Source organism: Phaethon aethereus (genome assembly GCF_964289735.1).
Source record: "Phaethon aethereus genome assembly, chromosome: 5".
NCBI lineage: Eukaryota > Metazoa > Chordata > Aves > Phaethontiformes > Phaethontidae > Phaethon > Phaethon aethereus.
The window spans coordinates 14,413,633-14,434,863 of NC_138579.1; the positions used below are offsets into that span (position 1 = coordinate 14,413,633).

Genomic DNA, 21,231 nt, shown 5'->3' on the forward strand with positions numbered 1-21,231 from the left:
CCATCTGCTGCCAGCAGGCTCAGTGCTGTGTAAACTGCCCCATGGTCAAAAAATCCAAAATTCTGCCAATGGCACCAGCCTCTGAGCCACGTGTTAACCAGGTTTCCTGTTACTTTCAGTGTTTCCCCCTGCCACTGAAGGGATTGATGAAAACACTACCTGTGCTTCTGCTCCATCGATCAGTCACCCCAGCACTCTGAAGTCCCTTTTAATCACTTTTGGGCTTCTTAGTGCAACCTCATCATTGCCAACCTGCATGATCAACAGTGGGTAGTAATCAGTGGGCTGAACCAGACCAGGGAGTTTCCTGGTGACATCTTTCACCCGGGCCCCAGGGAGGCAGCAGACTTCCCTGTATGCTGGGTCCACTCAGCATATTGAGACCTCTGTACCCCTCAGAAGGGAGTCACCCTCAACACTTACCCTCCTTTTTCCTCTAACAGAGGACGTCTTGATGCGTGGGGCTGGCTGGCTCATACTAGGCAACCCCCTGGATGGACTTTCATCAAGGTCCTCATGTTCCTGACCCTCAAGGTCCAGAGCCCCATACCTGTTGTGTGAGGGCAGCTGGACGGTGAGGGAGGCCAGGAGGGGATTCGCTGGGGTATTTCCATGATAAAAGAATCTTTTCAGAGGGCTGGATCAGGACAGCCCAGTGACTGGTACAGTTCTCAGCATTAATCAATTCTTTCAACAGTGTCCTAAAAGGAAACAAAATTATTGCTCATAAAATGAGATAAAAAGGATTAGCAACATTGTTAAACGGTGATAAGTAAATCATCCAGAATGACCAGTGCCTTTCATAAACTGTGCCCATTCCGTCAAAACATGTTTCCCCCTTGAAGCGTAAAAATCTATGCAGGTGCTTTGCAGCCCAAATGGAAAAAATGGGAAGGGGGATGTGGAGGGAGGGAGTCGTACTCTGGAAAGCAGAAACTCGGGAAAGGTCAGTGACTCCGAAAGCAGACTGGCTGAACGATTCAGCATGAGATCCCAGCAGCATGCCGTCACAAGGATTCCAAAAGCGTGTATTTGTGTAACCATGGAAAAAGTGAATAGAGTAGAATGATGACTTTGCCACAGTTTCAGACAAGGGAACATCCAGTTTGAAGACAGTGGATGAAGTTCTGATATTTACATTTTTTAAAAGGGTGTAGAAAATCACTCAGGCTGCCTGACAACTAAAAAATAATACTGAGAAGTAAGGAAGCTGCCTCAGCAAGAGACTCAAGGAGCTCACTTGTTTAGTGTAGTGAAGAAAGACGACTGACTTGTATAAAGGTCTTCACAGGGAGAAAATGCTAAATATCAGACAGCTTTTTAATCAGACAAAACAAGAACGATGGCTACACTCAGGATCCAGACCTGTTCAAATGGGGGAAAATGTTTGCAAATGCAGAGGCATAGAGCTCCTGTAACACAGGGAAGTAGCATATTCTCCATTTCTTGAGGTTTTCCCACAAAAACTGGCAACAAGTCATTTCCAATCAACTTACTGAAAGCCTCTCTCAGCTAGATTCACATTAGTTGCAAAATTTTTTCATGCTGCTCTTCCCTGGGGACAGTCACAGACCCAGAAAAGTCAACTGCCTATGAATTACAAGATTTATGCCTTGGGAGATATGGATTCAGTCCTTGCCTCTGCCAAACAAGATTTATATGCCATTGAACTAGTTATGTAAAGTAAGCTTCATTTTACCTAGTTGTAGGTATCTAAACGCTAGATGTCTATTTATCATGTAAATGTCTGAAGCGTCTCTGTCAGCCAGTGGAGAAAAGCAGGCACCGTTGGAGAGCCGTTCCTCTGACAATTCTCAAAAAAATCACCATACAATGAGGAATTTCATGTTTTGAAGAAACCTCTATGCTGATTGAAGGAAGGCAGGAAGGTGACTGGCATAGACTTGGACAACACTCTACACATACAAATAAAGGAATGTCTGCCTTAGCCTCTGCTGAAGAGAATATTAATATTTATAAGCTGCTGTGAAAATAATACCTTAGAGACCTAATATTATTAGGAAATACATGAATAGCTATGATAAATGGTATCAAGAAATCACAGTGTCAAAATTTTTGCAAGGCTCTAGGGTGAAAGAAAAGTGAATCTAGAGATAGTACAGGACAATATTCAGACTGTAAGTCACATCTCTGAATGCCACCAAGAAATACTGAGGGTATTGAATCCATGTACACTTTCCTTAATGGAAAAGCCAGCTCAAAAGACCTCTTTCCCAAACAATTTTTTTTTTCCATTTTAAAGGGTTATTTTTTCACCAGCCTGGCTTTCAGGATGGCAACAAAGTTGTACCAGCACTGCTGACGGGCCATGAACTACCATGAGGCAGTAAAGGCTTTTTAAACCAGATTCACCACGGGAAAAAAAGACTGTGGAGTTACAGTATAATGCAGAATAGTTAAAGATGCAAATGAAATTCCAGTGTAGCTCTGAAATGGCACAGAGGAGTAGAGCTGAATCAGGTAAGAGAGTTGATCCATATAGCAATCATCTTACGACATGGAAGAAAGGTTATGACATTTCTCTTGACCAAAAGGCAGAGTCTTTCTCATCAACACAAACTCTGGAGACAGCAGCTCAAGTGACCACCCTGAATAGCAACGTAAGGAACACACAGTAGTGAGTTTCCTGTCGACTTGTAGGAACAAATCCTTTCATAAATAATATATCCGTGTTTTATTTTCTTTGGATTTGATCCCAGCAGTCCGATGGGGAGGAAGCGTTGCACTTCCTTTACAGTAAAGCTTAATGAATACACTGAGAGATCCATTCTGCAGCCGTTCCTTATACCGGGAGAGTTCACCCCTCGAACAGTAGTCAGCAGGAAGAGTGGCCCTGATGCGAGGATCAAATGTGACTATAACTAGCAAAGCCTCATGCAACCACAACCATGCAGCAAACATCACTCCAGCTCTCTGCTGTCCCTCCTGCCTGTCCCTCCACCCAGGGTTTCTCAGCAATTACAAAGAGCCACAATTAAACCCATATAAAAAAACTACAACAGCCACCAAAACAACTCTGCAGAGAACTGCATTAGGAGGCAGAGGAGACCTGAGTAACCTATTAGCAGGACTGGAAGCAAAATTGTCTCTTCGTTCATGCAATTTACATAATGACTCTCTTCTTTTTTAGACTTTTTTCACACTAGTTATTTAATATAGTCATTATATTTGGTTATGGCAGTTTTAATTGGGATGCTGCCAAAAAGACACTGTTTAGCAGGGTCTGAGGGGTTGGATATTTGAACAGCATTTTACTTTGATGAACTTCCCCTGCTCTGCCTTGAAAACAGCTTATAGGGATTTTCTCACAATGTTCTCAAAGAGCTGGGTTGATTGGGAGTGGGGCAAAAACACCAAACTTTAAATAGCTTTACCCAACATGAGATTTTACAAAGTAAATAGCAGAGCTATTTTTTAATAAAAAAGGAGCTACTAATTCACACAGAAAATACACAAGTGCATTATGCTTATTCCCTGTACTACACTTGCAATTTTTCAGCGCGCTTAATAAATTTTTACAGTCAATATCCCAGTTGATGTTTCAATGTATATTAAGTAGATTTAAGAGATGAGAAGAGCAGAATATAAAGGCATGCACAGATTGGATGTGTACATGTTTATAAGGATCCATTTCAACAAGAGGAATACCCATAGATCTGAACTGGGGTAGTCAGGAGACAGAAGCCTATAGGATAAGAATAATACAGCAATAAGACTAATGCCAGGATCACTACCATGAGGAGCACTGCAGGAAGAGCAAACCTGCTGCATCTGGCTCTGAGCTGCCCAGGCACCACTGAGCAGGGCTTGGACACAAATCTGGCTCAGCACAAGTCTTCACCGCAAGAACAGAACTTGTGCACTCGAGTGCAAGTATGAACCTGGAGAGGAAAAGTCAGCCTTGCCACAGGAGTGAGATAAATCAGAGCAAATTTTTCTGAGAGAGAAGTATCTTAACTCCCAAGAGAGACCATTTAGCTAAACAGTTATTTTAAGACAGCAATTACAGGGGGAAGGGGAGGGGAGTTTAATTTTTCTTCTACCCAACTAATTATTAAGTAAAAATGTCAAAAGGTGACAGGAAATGTGAATTTAAAAATTGCTAGAGCAGTACAAAGTATCAAAGAGCAAAGTATTGTAAACAGTCTAGCCTTAGTTTTGTTGTTTGGTTGGGAAATTGCCCTTGCTTAAGTAGTCAATTCTGATTAGAATTCACTTGCATATTAAAAAGATCTGAAATGATTATGAATTAATACAAGATTCCAAAGTTCAGAATTCCATGTTTTCCTACCTATGCCATTTTACTGCTTTACTCAGAGAAATTAATGCAACTTTCTCTTCCCAGTCCATTTAAGTAGAGTCTAAGCAATATCCTGTCTCCACTAACATCTCCATTTCTATGAATGAACCTGTGTAGTGAGAAAGTTTGAGGATCAAACAGTTGGTCATTAGAGTGACAACTTCAGGCTGGAAGCCTGACAAGCCTACTTTGTGTGCCCTGGAGTAATGGTACTTCTCCTTTGCCACCCATTCACATAACTTATTTTCTCTTTGCAAAATATTTCACTCCTTACCAGTAGCTCAGTTGAAGCCTCTGTTCGTTTCATTTCACTGTGACAATATAATTCTTTTTAGTTATTTTGATGAGCTCCTACATAAAATTATAAAATCCAAAAAACTTAAGCTGTGGCAAGAGCAGACAACCTAGCCTCTTCCTGAGCAACCCAAGGCTCATACAGCTGTCACTTCCTTTTATCCTATGTGTTCATCATAAGAAAGGCCTGTCATGTTGGAATAATGTTCTTCCCACCACCTCCTTTAAGTGGAAGTACTCCAACATGACATGGATTTTTACAGTAAGTAAGGCCTCAGGCACAAGGCGCATCAACAACGTATCTTCCCTGACCCTCCCAGAAAAGCAAGCATTTAAAAATCCTTAATGCCATACATTTGTCTTTGAAGAATGCAGCCTTGCCTGCACCCTTGTCAGCTTGGAAACAGAAAATCACTTTAAATAAATATGTAATATACCATAGAATAAATGTAATGAATTAGTCATTACTCCTTAGCGTAATGTACAGCATTCCTGAAAGCCAGGCTCTATTAGCGTTATGAAGAGGTGTTGAGACAAGGATGGCTGTCCTGGGGATTACTGCAGTGGGAAGCAAAGATGAGACAGTGGTACATCATGAAGTGCAATCAGGATGCTGCCACAGCCTCTGCATACAGCCCTACACGTTCCTGCAGTTTTGTTTGTAACTTGACAAAGAATTACCTAATAAATTAGCTGAATGTTTGGCTCTTTTTCTCTAGTTTCTTGTAAAGATGCACATTCTTAAACAGAGTTGTGGGTTCAGTGAGTCTGTAAGTGAATAGCTCCTTTGGATACTCATTTTGCTGTTAAACCAAAATAAGATTGTTATACAAAGAGGTAAAACTAAAAATGCAATACATATTGAATGGTGCTCTCAAGCAATGATCAGCAGCAAATCCTGCACCCCAGGGATCATGTCATGCATTGGTATCAGTTGATACGGTTTCATTATTTATTGAAATGTCTTTCAGTATTCTTACTTGTTCTCATCTTGTCAGTTCACTGGTTTTATTACAGTTTCTGCCCATGGGTGCAAGGGAGTGTGAGTCAGGGATACCCATAGCTAGGCTCTTAACTGGCAGATAAACTCACATAGCTCCAAAGCATCCATAAACATGCTCACACACAAACACATCATCTGTCATATTAACATGAAGATCTGCAGAGCAGAAACTAACATGCAGTAGTACTTATACCCCAAAATATCTGCGAATCTAAACCATATTTTGCTTTTTTATGAGCCAATTGATAAAACATATGTTATACATATGTTCTATGGGGAAGTACTGTAAATGGGACAGCTGTTAACTTTAAGTTAGAATAGAAAAAAGGTTTTATTTCCACCACAAGTTTTCTCACTCTTGTTTTCTTTACATTGTTGGGTATGCCCCTGACCTAGTCATCCCCACCACCGCCCCAGTTTCTGTTTAAGATTCTGCAAGCAAGATAAGAGGTCCCTTAGTTCAAACGTTGTATTTCAAAACTGTGCCTTGCTCAGCAGAGATAATGACACACCTGGATGGCAAGAAGAGTGCACATCAACTTGAACTAAGCTACACTATTACCCCGTGCGACAGTGAAAAGCTTCCACACCTGGTGGGAGAGACTATTGTGTTACTCTCCCAACCTTCAGTTCCACAAGGGATCACTATTCTTATTTATAGCTCACCAGGATATGAGAGATGCACTGACAAGTGCTATAAGACAAATTCATTCTCACTCATCGTTGAAGTATTGTCATTGAACAATCACTGAGAATGCATGGAGCATCTGGATGCCCTTTCTTTGTGATAGATAACACACCCTCATCCCCCAGTATTAGTGCAATTATCACTAATAATTAGATGCTGCTTCACTGACTCCAAAAGACATGCATTCACATGCACCAAGTCTAACCTGAGGACTGTTTGAAGTCTTGATGGATTACCAGGGAGAAACATATAAGTGAAATTATGCCATATTTAATCCATACTTGTTCCCTATTTTTTTAGGACATAAAGATGTATTAATTATATATAAAGTCATCCTTGCATAACAGTAGAAGCATTTGCTTCTATGGCAGATGTCAGTATTTGCTAATACTAGGATTTTAAAATACCACATGTCATAACAACCCCAAATGCTGCATACCAGTTAATGCAGCAGTCAAGTGAGGTACGTTAGCCATAATTTGTTACAGAACTCACAGAACGGTTGAGGTTTGAAGGGACCTCTGGAGGTCATCTGGTCCAAGCCCCCTGCTCAAGCACCTAGAGCAGGTTGCCCAGGACCATGTCCAGACAGCTTTTGAATATCTCCAAGGATGGAAGCTCCACAATATCGCTGGGCAACGTTTTCCAGTGTTCAGTCACCGTCACAGTAAAAGTGTTTCCCGATGTTCAGACAGCACTGCTTGTGTATCAGTTTGTGCCCATTGCCACTCATCCTGTCACTGGGCACCACTGAAAAGAGCCTGGCTCTTTCTTCTTTGCAGCATCCCTTCAGATATTTATACACATTGATCAGATTCCCCCCTGAGCCTTCTCTTCTCTAGGCTAAACAGTCCCAGCTCTCCCAGCCTTTCCTCGTAACAGAGATGCTCTAATCCCTTAATCATCTTCCTGGCCATTTATTGGGCTCTCTCTTCAGTATGTCTATTCTATCATGTACAGAGGAGCCCAAACTGGACACAGTACTCCAGGTGTGGCCTCACCAGTGCTGAGTGGAGGGGAAGGATCACCTCCCTCGACTTGCTGGCAACACTTCTCCTAATGCAACCTTCATTACCTTTGACCGCCTTTGTAGCAAGAGCACACTGCTGGCTCACGTTCAACCTGGTGTCCACCAGGATCCCCAGGTCCTTTTCTGCAAAGCTGCTTTCCAGCTGGTGGGCTCCAGCATATATTTGTGCATGGGGTTGGTGCTCCCCAGGTGCAGGACTTTGCACTTCCCCTTGTTGAACTTTATGAAATTCCTGTCAGCCCATTTCCCAAGCCTGCCAAGGTCCCTCTGGATGGCAGCATGACCCTCTGGAGTATCAGCCACTCCTCCCAGTTTGGTGTCATCCACAACTGTTTTATCTTTTATAGGATAATTTCAGTGGGATTATAAAGAAACACTTTAAAATATACAGACTTTGTTTTGAAAGTATACCCCGCACTTGTTCACCAACTACAATCCACAGAACGACCATAAATACATTGCTGTTGCTTAGCAGATACCTTATAGCACCTATTAACATTTGCAATTAAAAGATTATGACAGGTGTTCTGTGAGAAAAGTACTGAGTTGAGTGTTACACTGGTCCAAAAAGGTGGGGAATTTCTCCTGTGGAAGTGCTGTCTTCTTCTTGGACAAACACAGTAGGAAAGAAAAAAGGGAACAAAGTTTTGCCTGTATTCCACACCCAAAAAAGTTGCAATAAACCTCTGTCCAGGCGTTCAGGATAGGATACCAGTGCCACTTTGGTGGCATTTGTAACAGGACAAGTCTCTCTCTCTTTCTGTCTGTCATTCAGGCTTTACTTATTAAGAGGTATTTCCAAAGGAATGCTGCTGGCCACTACAACCTTGATGGTCACTACTACCACTATATTATTTTCACTGTAGCACTGAAATGCTGTCTATTGAAATGCTCCTTACAGGAACATCAAGAACAGATTTACTTTGCCATGTTTGAAAAGGCTGACATTTCCACAGACCAGCACTGCTCATTTGCAAAATTGAGACTGATTGCAAAAGGTCTGTACACATCTCAAAGCTCCCGCAGGACAGCAGAGATGACAGTAAGCAGCCTAGCTTTGACTAATAGACTGACACTGCTGTATGGTAGGACACTCTCCAGCTGCTAGAAAGCACTGAAGGGAAACTAAAGCATTACCAGAGAGACAGGCAACTTTTAGGCTGCTCCATTTCCACTGAAGGACTAGAGTGAGATCCTTTGTGGATCCATTAATGCACAAGAAAAGCAGATCTTTTCATCCAGCTTTTGTTACTTTCCAAAATACAACAATCTACTAATTATTTCATGTATCAACCTATCAAAACTCTTTTTACCCCAGATATACCACAGATAACAGATGTAGGGACTAGATGATACCAAACACTTTTGAAAGTCACACCTTATATTTTTATGGATCTGTGAAGATATGATGGATGTTGTCTATGTGATACATACAAATTATAAGAAAAACAAGGTTTTAAACAGAGACAATAACTTCTATTATACCATTTGATCCCATTGTGAAGAGCAGATATGCAATTACTTCATCAGATCTGAGAAGGAAGCACTGAGGCTCATGCTAAATCCAGGCTACGAGCAACAGCTCTAAGCACTTGGTTCCCCCACCATTAATATCAGCGCTGTGCACTGCTGGAGTCACCTAGCAGTACAAATTTAATCTGACTCAGACGTGGGCACATGATTGCAGTTCTGTTGAGTTAGTCAGACTCTATGGAGATGCATTCTTTTACGCTGGCTCTGTGCCGGGGGAGGAGGCAGGGGCAAGATGCACTGAGCTGACTCAACAAAGATTTTTAAACAAAGATCCACCAGAAGATCAGTCTGTTGAAGCCTGTAGCTATGGCACTTTGGAGCGGACTTCAGGAGCCCTCAGCCCAGCTGCAATCTATTGGCATATCAATAACACCATTAACTTAACCTGTTACTGAGTTTTGAGAGAGAGGCTGTTAACATCTGCAGAACAGAAAGCATTACCAAAAGGAGAGAGGAGAGGTCACCAGTCTTATGGAAGAGCAAGAGGACCAAGCATCTGAAAACTACCAGACATAGAGAGGTCTGCCAAGTAAAATAAGCATTTCTATTTGTAACTCATAGTCATAACACTGATATGATTCTTGTCCTCCTTTCATCCCTCTCTGTCATCTGTACCTGATGCTGAAAACGATTGTCTTACTGCAGCTGGAGGGCTCAGAGTTGCAGTCCCCAGTAAACAGCAATCCTTTTAATGCAGTCATCCAGCACTACGATGCAATCTCTTCTGGCTGCACCATTTTCCCCAAGGCCAGAACCATGGGACTACAATAACATCTGGCTGAAGCTCTGAACTTTCAAAGATGGAAGCACAGTATGTAGTCAATATGCCAAAGCCTTTCAGAGTCCCGTCAACCTTTATGCTACCTCATTTTGTCACAGTGGGACAGACTTTTTGCTCATGTCAACAACACTGATTCCAAGCAAAAGGTGGCAACATATACTGGTGGAGAAGATTGGGACTGGCCTTTCTTTCTCATTCCCCCTCCTCCATGGCACTGCTGAGATGTTTATGACTTTGGTGTCTATGTGCTGAACCTGTACAAATTTGGACTGAAGCAAATTTTACAGTTCAACAAATATAAAATATTTTTTAAAGTCACACTTGGTCAGATACACAGTCTGGAAAAAATCAGCCCAAAAGTTATCATAACTGAAATAAAATGAAACCATAATTCTGTCAGATTCAGCATTGCTCAATACAATTGAAAGTACTGCTTCCAAAGCCTGAATTTGCTGCCCTTTTATAGGTTTCTGTCTGCTGAAGACTATAAATCCTTGATCAGATTATCTTTCCTGAACTGTAAAATACATTGAGTCAAGTTCACTTTGGTTGAGCAAGAGCAACAGTTACTGAAACCAGAGACTTAGACCAAAAGGGGGTCCTACAAATCAGCTGCCCTGGCATTGACAACTACATGTCATATAAGAATTGATAAAACCTTCACTACAAATGATTATTTGGAAGATTAAGTCTGTACTGAGTAGACCTGAATCCTTCAAAAACATGGAACGACTTGGAAAATTAAAGGGACACTTTTTTTTCCAGGTACTTAGGTAGTTGGAGATGGCAATATAGCACTTGTCTACCTCATTATGCAGCTAAATACCTTTGAAAATGTAATCTTCAGTCATACTCTCAACGGAGAGAGATTTTTAGAAGTGCACAGATGTCCAGGGGGTTTAGAAAGTGTCTAGTTGTTTAGCTCACAATAAAATCAGTAAGAGTTAAGGGCCTCATATAAAACCACATTAATATCACAGAATCATAGACTCATAGAATGGTTTCTGTTGGAAGGGACCTTGAAGATCATGTAGTTCCAACCCCCCTGCCATAAGCAGGGACACCTTCCACTAGACCAGGTTGCTCAAATCCCCATCCAACCTGGCCTTGAAAACTTCCAGAGATAGGGATCATGTCTCATGTTAAAAATCAGTGAGGTTGGAGCTCTTGCAAGCTCTCAAAGCTGTGCTTTGGCTTTCCTTCATATAGTCCCCAGGCAGCTAGCAGGATCATCTGATCGATGGGAACAAGGACAGGAGAGGTGTCAAGCCTGAACCAGCCTCCAGGCACAGCTGGGCTGTCAGGACAGAGGTCTTGCAGCAGCAGGGGACAGATGGTCCATAGAAAAGCTGTCATGAAAATAGGCCAGTCCAGACCTTCACAAAGACACCTCAGTTATATCTGTGCTGTTTATAGCAAGCTGTGGGTTTGTTTAGACCATTTGAGAAGGTCTTTTTCTTTAAATAGCAGCTTAGGATGAGAGTTGCCACTTCCAATTTAATCACCCTTTTTTAATATAGCCTGGTGCTTTGCAGCTGGATAATTAACCTTGATATTCGTTCAGACTTCAAAACACACAACTCCCATTGCTGTCAATTAGCTGACAATGTTGAGTGTGTGTTGATGGAAGATTTCTGTGTGACCCTGGCAATATGGCATTTGGGAAATTTCAGTAGCTAATACAATCAACCCGCTGGAGAAAGTCCTTCACACATTAACATTTTTAGAATGGGAAGTGAGATTGTGTATTTGTCATTGGATTGAGTTTGCAGAAGAGAACGGATGTACATTAAAATTTATCCTACTTTCTGTTCTTATTGCAATGCTGCTTTCTAAAAGATCCCTCCAGGTAATTAGCAAACCTTCTTGATACCATGGTTCTGTACAGCTCTGAGCACAAGGAAGATGTCTTGATCTCAGCTAGAGCATTTAGAAGCTACCATACTCTTTAATGCTAACGTAAGGCTGGAGGCAGGGTTATAAATAATTGTTACTGAATAATTTTTGATATAGGAGGTGATGCAATAAACACTGCAGTATGAAAATGGGACACAGTATGGGAAGGGACAGTGGCACTTTACTTTTCCTGTTGATTTCTTTGCATTTATAATAAAGAGTTTCAGCCTACTGGTAACAAGATTAAATTAGTGGGCAGCAAGAAGTTTGAATCAGACTATTTTCCAGTTATCCCACAGTGGGTGACATTCTGCTAATGAGTGTTAACCCTGCAATCAGGCAAATATCCGTCTTGAGAAATGAACAACCTCATTCAGGGCTTTTAAAGCAGCCAGCACCATCAACGGCTAAAAAGAAATTGGCTCAAACACTGCTACGTTCTTTTTTAAATATTGTTCTTCCTCCCCAATGAGAATGGGAGTTAATGGCATAAGTGAAACATTCTTGTAGCAAAAGCCAAGAGCAGCCCAAGTCCCTTCCAGGTTAGAAACCCTTCCTTGTGACGAAGAAGGAATAGCTGATGCTTAATTGAATGCTTTTGCACAGGCTAGCTAAAGCCTTTTGTGAAGGCTTCCTAGTGTGAGCTCAATTAGACCTCAATATTTTCAGAGTACTTTGCCTCATCTGCTGAGTGAAAATAGCAAAAAAAAGGGGAGGGGAAGGGGAAGAAATATTGGTCTGTTGTGCTCTTCCCTGGATTTGAGAATGACATCAACATTTGGGCCTTTTTCTGAAATATTCTGACATTAGATAAAATACTGACTACTCCATTTTCTACACAGGGTCAACATTACGAAGAGGAAAAACGGGCTTTGAGCCATGAAATAATTGCACTCAATAATCACTTAATAGAGGCCAAGGTGACAATAGATAAGTTGTCAGAAGACAATGTAAGTATTTAATTATGGATACATCTTGAGATTATATTCAGAAAGAAATTAAGCCATGCACTTCCCATTAAATTATAAAATAATTTCTTATTGTTTACGTAAAATGTATCTGTCACCTCGACAAAATCATGTTTGATTGTTCCCATCATTTTGTAAATTCAGTTCTCCTTAAGCTATGGGGTTGGGGTGAGACTCTTCATTGATATTTTTTCCTTATGTCTAACCTAAAACTGATGAAAAAAAAATTCTAGGAAGCGGCAATATTCCCACATTGATTTTGCCATCTTTTTCAGTCTAGTACAGCAAACTGGTGGAAGCACGTGCTCAGAGCTGTTGCATGGACACACGTATGCAGTGAGGATTCATCACAAAGATTTTAGGCACAGTGTAGGGCCCTACATTTCCTGCAGTTCCTCTGATCTTTCAGTCTTTGCTCACTGAAATGGGGTGCCCAGCACAAGTGAGCTCTACCGGCGGGAGGTAGGATTGACCCAACCTGGTCGCTCAGATAATTGCAGGGAGCGGGAGCCAGGTTTTCCCCTGCTGTGGTTCATGTGTAACCATTTACCTATCTCTGCGTGGAACGAAACAGGGAACACCTCTGGCGATTGTCACCCTGCGTCTCATTAAACACTGCTGAAAACTGGCATGCGTACTGCAGCTGGCAACCAAGCTCATTAAACCCTTCCAGGGACAAATCTAAAAAGACAGCAAAGAAAGGAAGGCGGCAGGCATTTAGTTCATTATTGTGCCATTCCTTAGACACTTAATAAAAAATTCATCTACAGAAAACATGTTTCTGTTAGCACTTGTTTTTCAGCATCTTACATTCAATCTTCCCATATTTCATATGAATTCTTAATCATAGCAGGGAGCATTTGATCCCATTAATGTGCCTGTTGGTGTGAATTGTGCCTGTGCGATGAATAGCTTTCCAACGGAAACAAAGAGTTCGCAGTCTGACCCTTTGCTTTTATAGAAAGTGTTCAAACAACAGTTACTTCATAACTTTGACAGCTGCAACTGATGGAACATGGTAAATGCAATGGGCTACATTTAGGTTTTAGAAGCATGGGTATACATCCAGAATAGTTCAGCTGAAATCAGTGGAGTTATATCAGATTTAAAATAGAGAGGAAAAAAATTGTAAAACTCTCCCAATAAGTATACAGGCATTGACACTACTTCATGGAGTCAGGTTTGAGCCCACATTTGAAGAAGTGTTTTCAATATTCATAGTTTTAAAAGGCAGCTTAGACTGGACTGGAGTTCAGAGTACTCTTCTTCCAAGAACTATTCTGAACTACTTTGAACATTAGAGTATAGTCCAGAAGCCTCAAATAACAGTACCCCTTCTTCATACTTGAGGTCTACTCATAGACAAAATTGTGCCCTTATTTATGTAGCATCACTAATGAATGGTTAAATTCATTAATGAAAGGTTAAATTCCAAATTTTAAAACAAAGAACTCTGAAACAAACCGTTCATATTATACCTAATAAGTAGAGACAGTGTTAAACTGAAGAATCCTACAAGGGGAGAGCACATTTTTGTCTTGCCAATGTTACTTCCTTGAATCGTATTTCCCCTTATTCTTCTGACAGATATGTAAAATGATGTTTTTGATGCAAAAACATGTTTTAGACTATGGGAAACACTTTTAGCATTAACTGCCAAAAAGCTCTATTGTTCTAGTTGCCGCAGATGTGGCTAGTTTCCATTCAGATAAACATTAAAGGACAGAAAGTCACTCCAGTCCCATGGCATGTCCCAGCATGTTGAGAACGAAGTACACGTTGCACATTTCACTTACATGTACTTTTTCTGTAGTAATTTTTAAAGCTGCTAAAAATAAGTGTCAGAAAAGCTTTTTGTGCTCTCCATGACAACCACTTCACAGAGACAGAGGCACACAGCTTTTGAAGAAAGGATTAGGTTCTGGAGTGATTTCATTTTTGTGTGCCTAGTAATGCCATATGGGACTGGGAGTACTTGTCTGTGCTATAGATTGTGCAGCAATATATTATGTGATTAATGTGCATGTAACATGTCAGAATCACGTAAACGTGCAACAGATTTTGCTTCTAAATTGCATTCTTGGATTCCTACTGTTTGCATCTGTTTTCAAGAATAAAAATAGTGTGTACTAATATAAAATTTAAGATCTACATAAATGAATGTATCTCCCCAGTACATTTAAGGCAGAAGTAGCATGTATAAAAGCTCACACAGACACAAAAATCCCTACAAACCAAGAGTATCTAAAAGCCCTTGAATATGAAGAGATAATGAACTAATGGTCATAGGAAAACTACATTTGCAACCCCACGCCTCACAGACTCCCCGGGAACATCTTGTTGCACCTGTTATTACAGAACACCTTTAAAATGGAATTTCAAAACAGAGGGAATTTCCAACTTTCCTTTTCATAGAAAAATTCTTTATCAGTTTTTAAAGAACAAGTGGAACAGTAAAAATCTGCATGCAATAAAACTAAAACGTTAACGCCAGAGAAAATCCAAATCATTTCAGTATTCAACACTTTTTCTCTATAAAAATTTTCTAATTTTTACAGATTAACACAGCCTAGTGTCCACAGTACCTTTACGCTTTGTCTATCTCATCTATGCCCACCTACAATGTCGACTTCTGTTTTTAGTGGCACCTAGATCAGGAAAAGCAATATACAACTCTTACCTCCAGTGACACAAAGATATTGGTTGAAGGGTACAATTACACAGTCATGTGTGCTAAATTAAATTTAGATGAAGGGCAAATCTATGTACTGAATTTTCTCATTATATAGGCTGTGGGAGCCATTCAAGACAAAAATAGTGTAAGAAAGAGGCTTGTTTAAATTCTCTTTTTCCCTGTGTGGAATTCCTATAGTCATTTCTTACCCAGTAAAAATATCCTGTTCTACAGCATCAAATATTTGCAGTGAGATTTAATATATTTGTATAGCTGCATTCTGCAAGATATGAAAGGAGCCAGGAACCCACATAAGCAGACAAAGGCCTTCTTTTTAAAAAACAATACAATGTATATTTCTGCAATGAATTTCTCCCACAGTCTTATAAGATTATTTAAACACTTTCTAAAATAGCATCTTAGTGCTGATCTGGAAAATACTCAGTAAAAATTGTCTGTTCTTAAGTTTTCTATTTGCTTAAAAGATCATGTTTATTGTAGCCTTCATGTCACCATGCATGTTCACAGTATAAAGTCCAGTTCCTAACGGTAAGTATACATCTTTTGCAATGCAGACTACTGTTCTCTAGTAACAGCTCTCGAAATTTTCTTTTTAGTGATTTTATCAGCCTTCATGGAGCAAAGGGGCAAACATCTCAGGACCGTGCAAGAAACATGGAATCTTAATGTATTTAAAAGTTAAAGTATGCTCCAAATTTCCCCAAAGTCAATTTTTAAAAGATTGCTCAGGCATCGGAGAAAGGCTGAAAGCCACAAGCTATTTGCAAACTTTAAAAAACAGGCTATTTTTTGTTTTTCTAGGAGCTCTATAGGAAGGACTGCAATTTAGCTGCTCAGTTGCTCCAGTGCAGCAAGAATTACGACAGGGCACATAAACTTTCGGAGGTAATGTGACCGAACTTGGTGAATATTCAAAGAAATAAATATTTTATGGAAAAGAGGTTATTTTACATGTATCAATTCCAGAACTCGTTTGCCCTTAAGGCTTTGTTTTCCACCCCCTCCTCCTTTAAGCAAGAGGAGGGCTTGTGCGCCTGCTGGTATTCTGTGCAGCTGAGGGAAGTGCTGACAAAATCACAGCTAGTGCTGGAACTTGGAGGTACTCCCTTCCCCAAAACCTCTGCTATCCGGTAGAATGGGCCTGTGCTGATCACATGAAAAATAATGGTTTTAGTAAAACCGACATGCTGAGAGCTCTAGACTGCAAAATGCTGGGAGGAGGCAGCGGGGGGGTTAGAGCAGGGAAGGGACAAGCTGCAGGCATCGGGGATTCTGATATAATCAATTTTCCTCCTGAAGCTATTTTCCAGTCCAGCTAATTTCTAAACCTGAATTTTAAAAAGGACTGACGGAACAAATGACTCTTTTCTAAAGCAACCAGAGCACTGAATGGTTGATTTCCAAGGTGTAAACTTTAATTAATAATCCTCACTTCCAAGTAAACTAGGCTTGAGAAACAGACTCTTCAAAGGGGAGGCAAATATTATCTCAGTGAACAAGACTGTCTTTAGGGATTCAGGCCCTACACGAAGCAATAGCACCTTCCTCATGTGTATTGCTTTGGGGAAGGTTATGGAGAAAAGACTTCCCTTCATCAGTCCCATCAGGTGAATGTCCCCCCAAATGGTCTCTCCTGTGCAATTCTCCGACAGAATAACGTAAAATTGAATGTGGAATGTGTAAACCATTTCTAAGCCAGTAAGACTGCTTCAGAGCATTGAACAACCCTGGTAAATAAGGATAGAGGAAGACTCTCCTGTCAAATGGACAATGATTTTCTGGAACTGAGACAGAACTTCCAAATTAACCATTATCCTGGTCCTGTTATTTTTTCCTACTAACTGACTCCCCTTAACAATTCAGGAGTTATCATGACATTACTTACACTTGAAAGCATCCTACCTGTTAGCAAGAATTAGGACCTTAAAAGTATTTAGTGGTTCACCTGCAGAAAATTATCACAAATGTGGAATCTCCCCACAGTTTCCCAGTCTGCCATACACTCAATTAAACAGGCAAAGTCTCCACTCATAAGTCCAAGTATTTATTAATTTAGCAAGTGTGAATGTGCTGTCACACCCAATAAATTCCTTACAAATGCAAAATTGCCTGACAAAGTGTTGTATATTATCCAGAAGCCTAAACTATAGTACAATATAGTAATGTGACAGCAATATCATTTTAGTAATTCCAGTTTCCAGTGCAATGCCCAGAAAATAATGTTCTTTTTCTTAATGCATTTCATAATCTAAATAATGTATATAAAATAGATCAAACAGTGGTGTTACAGGATCCTAAAATAATAGCTGCCCCATACAGCAGTTTCATGAACTGTATTTCTTTTCCTCATAGCTGTGGCAATTTACAGCAGATGTATTTTACAACCTGTTTATTCAATCTTTGTTGCATCTGTACTTACTATGACTAATATTGCTGTCTGCCAGCAGATTGGCAATATCATACTCTTTATTTCCAATGGAAGACATATGAGCTAATTAACAACATAATGATTAATCCAAAATATCCTGGAAGGTCTGTTGGTTGAAAAAACAGTCATCCTACTCCACATTAACAAGAATGCCATTTCACAACATGCCATACTTGGAATACATTGAGTTTTGGGGATTAAATCAACTTCTAAAACTTCCCAGTGAAGCTAAAAGAGGAACTCCATTTCTTATACGATGTGAGATCATTACAAGGAGCAGGCATTTTGAATTTCTCTTCCCTAAAATAGAGGGGGCAGGGGGGACTACACCACTTCAGTATTTGTAGGGTTCTCTCCTCTAGAGAAGCAAAGTTAAGGAGGGAGTGTGATCGGTAGGGCTATAAGGGTAACCACTGATTATGTGGTAAAGAGAAACTTGATTTCTAGTTATAAAAAAAAAGCACTGAATAAATCAGAGTTCAGCCAAGCATTCAGGGGCTAAACTCTTAAGTGGTTTAAATCAGCATGGATATCAAAGGAGCTATCACAGTTACAAACTCAAAACTTAGTCCGAACGTGAGTTCTTGTGATTTCCAGTAAGAAATACTGAGAGACAACCATCAAGCAGCACCCTCTCGCAGCCCTGTCCCATCATTGATAGAGATCTGAAATGAGCAATGCAGATAAAACCTGACTGGCAAGCACGCTTGGTGATACCTGCGCGGGCGTTACCTACCAGGCTTTTGAGCCACAGCGAGGAATGCGGGCTCTCAGTATCTTCTGGTCCCTACGATAGAGTGGCAGGTGGAACCATCACCCACAGAACTGATCCTGACTTCTCCAAAAACTATACGATCCCTGATGCATAACAGACATATTGATTAATTCTGACTACTCTGTCACAGGAATCATAATGTAAATTCAGGTCTTAGCTCTTATTTCTGCCAGTGTAGTAAGAAACGAGAAAGGCGGTCAGTGGCTGCTGGAAGAGGGGAGCATGTTGAGGCTTATGTTGATCTGACAAGCGGTGTCCGAGTGCTGGGCCAAGGTAGTCGGTTTGATTTGCTTCTTCCCAGCACAGGAACACTCCTGTCATAGCAGCCTTTGCTTAAAGCTATTGCTTTAAGTCTCAGTGAAACCAACTTTCCTGCCTCTTCGAACAGTATTGTTTATCAAATGCGACGCTGAAGGGCAGGGGCCAATTTGGCACCAAGTTGGAGGCAAGACAAGCTTAAAGAAAGGGAAAAGAAGAACAGAATAAGTCTGATCTCTTCCTCCTCTTTCCGCACCCCCCACTCCAACTGCAAATCACACCCATGCCCTCTGCCTGGAAAGCGTTGCTGTAGGCTGCAATTCCCTACTTGCCCTTTTAAGATCGTTGTTTACTACTACTATTTTTTACATCATTCTTATCCAACCTCAATTAACTTGGAAGGAAACATTTCCGTTTCACACTGTTTTCCATGAGGGCAACCCAATTAAGATTTCCAAATGTTAATAAATGAAAGTCACTGGATTATGTTTGTTTTCGGAAATGCGCAGATTGTGGCCACCACATTAGTCAAAGAAGCGTTCACAGTGATCTGTGCAATGTCATAAGCAGCACTCATCTATCAATGCTGTATAAACCCAAGCAGACACCAGTATTGACATGCACCTTTTTCTCCTGTCCCCTTTGCCATCTCTTTATGTTACAGTTGCCATCTGACTTTCAGGAAAGAGTCAGCATCCATCTGGAAAAACACGGGTGCAGCCTTTCTGTCCCCTTGTGCCACACATCTTACGCTGATACCATACCCACTTGCGTCATTGCCAAAGTACTGGAAAAACCAGATCCAAACAGTTTGTCTTCACACTTGTCAAGCCCATCTACAAGGGATCTCAACTTTCAGGACTCTGCTGGAAAACTCGGACAAAGACCCCAGTACAAGTCGGACATCTACTGCAGCGACACCGCCCTTTACTGCCCCGAGGAAAGGAGGAGGGAGAGGAGGCAGAGTGTGGACACGCAAGTGAAAGACGTGGGGTTCCTGCGGTCCCAGAACTCCACGGACAGCACCGTCGAAGAAGACGGTTTCCATTCCAGCTTCTCTCATGAAGCCTTCCCAGAGTACATTACCTCTCTGCCGACCTCCAGCTCCTATTCCAGCTTCAGTGTCACATCTGAGGAGAAGGAGAACGCCCAAGCCAACACTCTGACAGCCTCTCAGCAAGCGATCTACATGAGCAACCGAGACGAACTGTTTGAAAGAAAGTCACCTGCAGGTTATGAGCATCAGGGAAGTCCTAGGTTCGCCAAGTCCAAACCTGGGCAGCACATGGAGCTTGCCGAAGACAATGAGAACTCACCCACTTTTACTAGGACTCTGCCTCCTTATGCAAACGAGCCTTTTCATTTCTCAGCCATAACACCACAGCAGGCTTTAGCGAATCAGAAAATGAGGAACGAGTGCAGGAGCACCCACCTTTCAGAAGAAGATTTGCCTGGGCGATGGAGGCAATTGAGCGTGGAGGACATTGGTGCGTACTCTTACAGGAACACTGGCAGGCTGTCGCCCTGCAGTTTTTCAGAGCAGTACTACAGCAGCCCTATTAAGAAGGGAGACAGTCGAACAAGCCCCATCTATGCTAGTTACAAAGCAGATAGCTGCTCAGAGGGAGACGATGTCTGCCAAAGCAGACTTGTGGATTCTTGCTTCCTGAGAACAGACAGTGGCCTGAATATCGACATCAGCACTAGCTGTAAACAGGACAAATTGCCCACTTACAAAACAAAAGAATCAAGAGACCAAAAAAATGAAAGGATCACCGTCCAGTTATGCAGTAGCAAAAACATCGAAAATAGCCCGGTATTGAAAAGGGAATACGTGGACGTGAGCCCCAACAGCTCAGCAGAGTCCCTCAATCAGAGTTCAGTGGAAGCTTCAGAAATCCACCAGTCTTCCATGGAGCAAGGAAGCCATTCGGGTATTCACAGCAAACAGCAGCAGTTTCAACGGACTGGGAGTACTGGTTTGAGTCGGAAGGACAGCCTTACAAAAGCACAATTATACGGAACCCTTCTGAACTAGACATCTTCCAAAACGGCAATAAGACAACGAACAAAAGGAAGCAAACAGCATTTGATACTTCTAGTGAACCATAAGGTTCTAAGAAACAGGATTATTATAAAATATATATTCATAATGGTACTATATGTTTAAAACAAAATCTCTTCAAAAATGTTATACAGCACTTTTCACTTAACATCCTTTCCACATGGGAGACTGTCCCCTCCCCTCTTTTATAAACCTGAAATATTTTTATAAACAAAATTGTATTTATTAGACTATCCTAAACTATTTGAGCAGAATTCTTTTCCCTTCAAGCAGGTTTCTTATTTATTTTTTGTGCATGAGGCCATCTGTGCCTAAACTCTTGGAGGAAAAGGGTAAAATCATGACAGCAGTGATCAAAAATAAATCCACCCGATAAAATACCATAAGATGTCATGTGAAAACAAAACAAAAAAGAATGGTGAATTTGAAGAAGTATATTTTTTAACAAGAATGGAATTGTGTCTTAAGTTATTTCATACAAATGTATTTATGAGTG

At 41.0% G+C, this 21,231-nt stretch overlaps 1 protein-coding gene across 4 annotated transcripts in view; it reads left to right on the plus strand.

Moving 5' to 3' along the window:
• The window catches only part of BEGAIN (brain enriched guanylate kinase associated), a gene marked incomplete at both ends in the record, with an annotated part of 158,777 nt that extends 138,069 nt beyond the window's left edge, over positions 1 to 20,708 (plus strand). For all 4 annotated transcript variants that reach the window (XM_082000528.1, XM_082000529.1, XM_082000526.1 and 1 more), the window contains 3 exons: positions 12,389 to 12,496; positions 16,011 to 16,094; positions 19,335 to 20,708. In XM_082000528.1, coding sequence (XP_081856654.1) covers positions 12,389 to 12,496; positions 16,011 to 16,094; positions 19,335 to 20,708 — 1,566 coding nt within the window. The remainder of the gene's footprint in view (positions 1 to 12,388; positions 12,497 to 16,010; positions 16,095 to 19,334) is intronic.
• Positions 20,709 to 21,231: the final 523 nt, after the last annotated feature.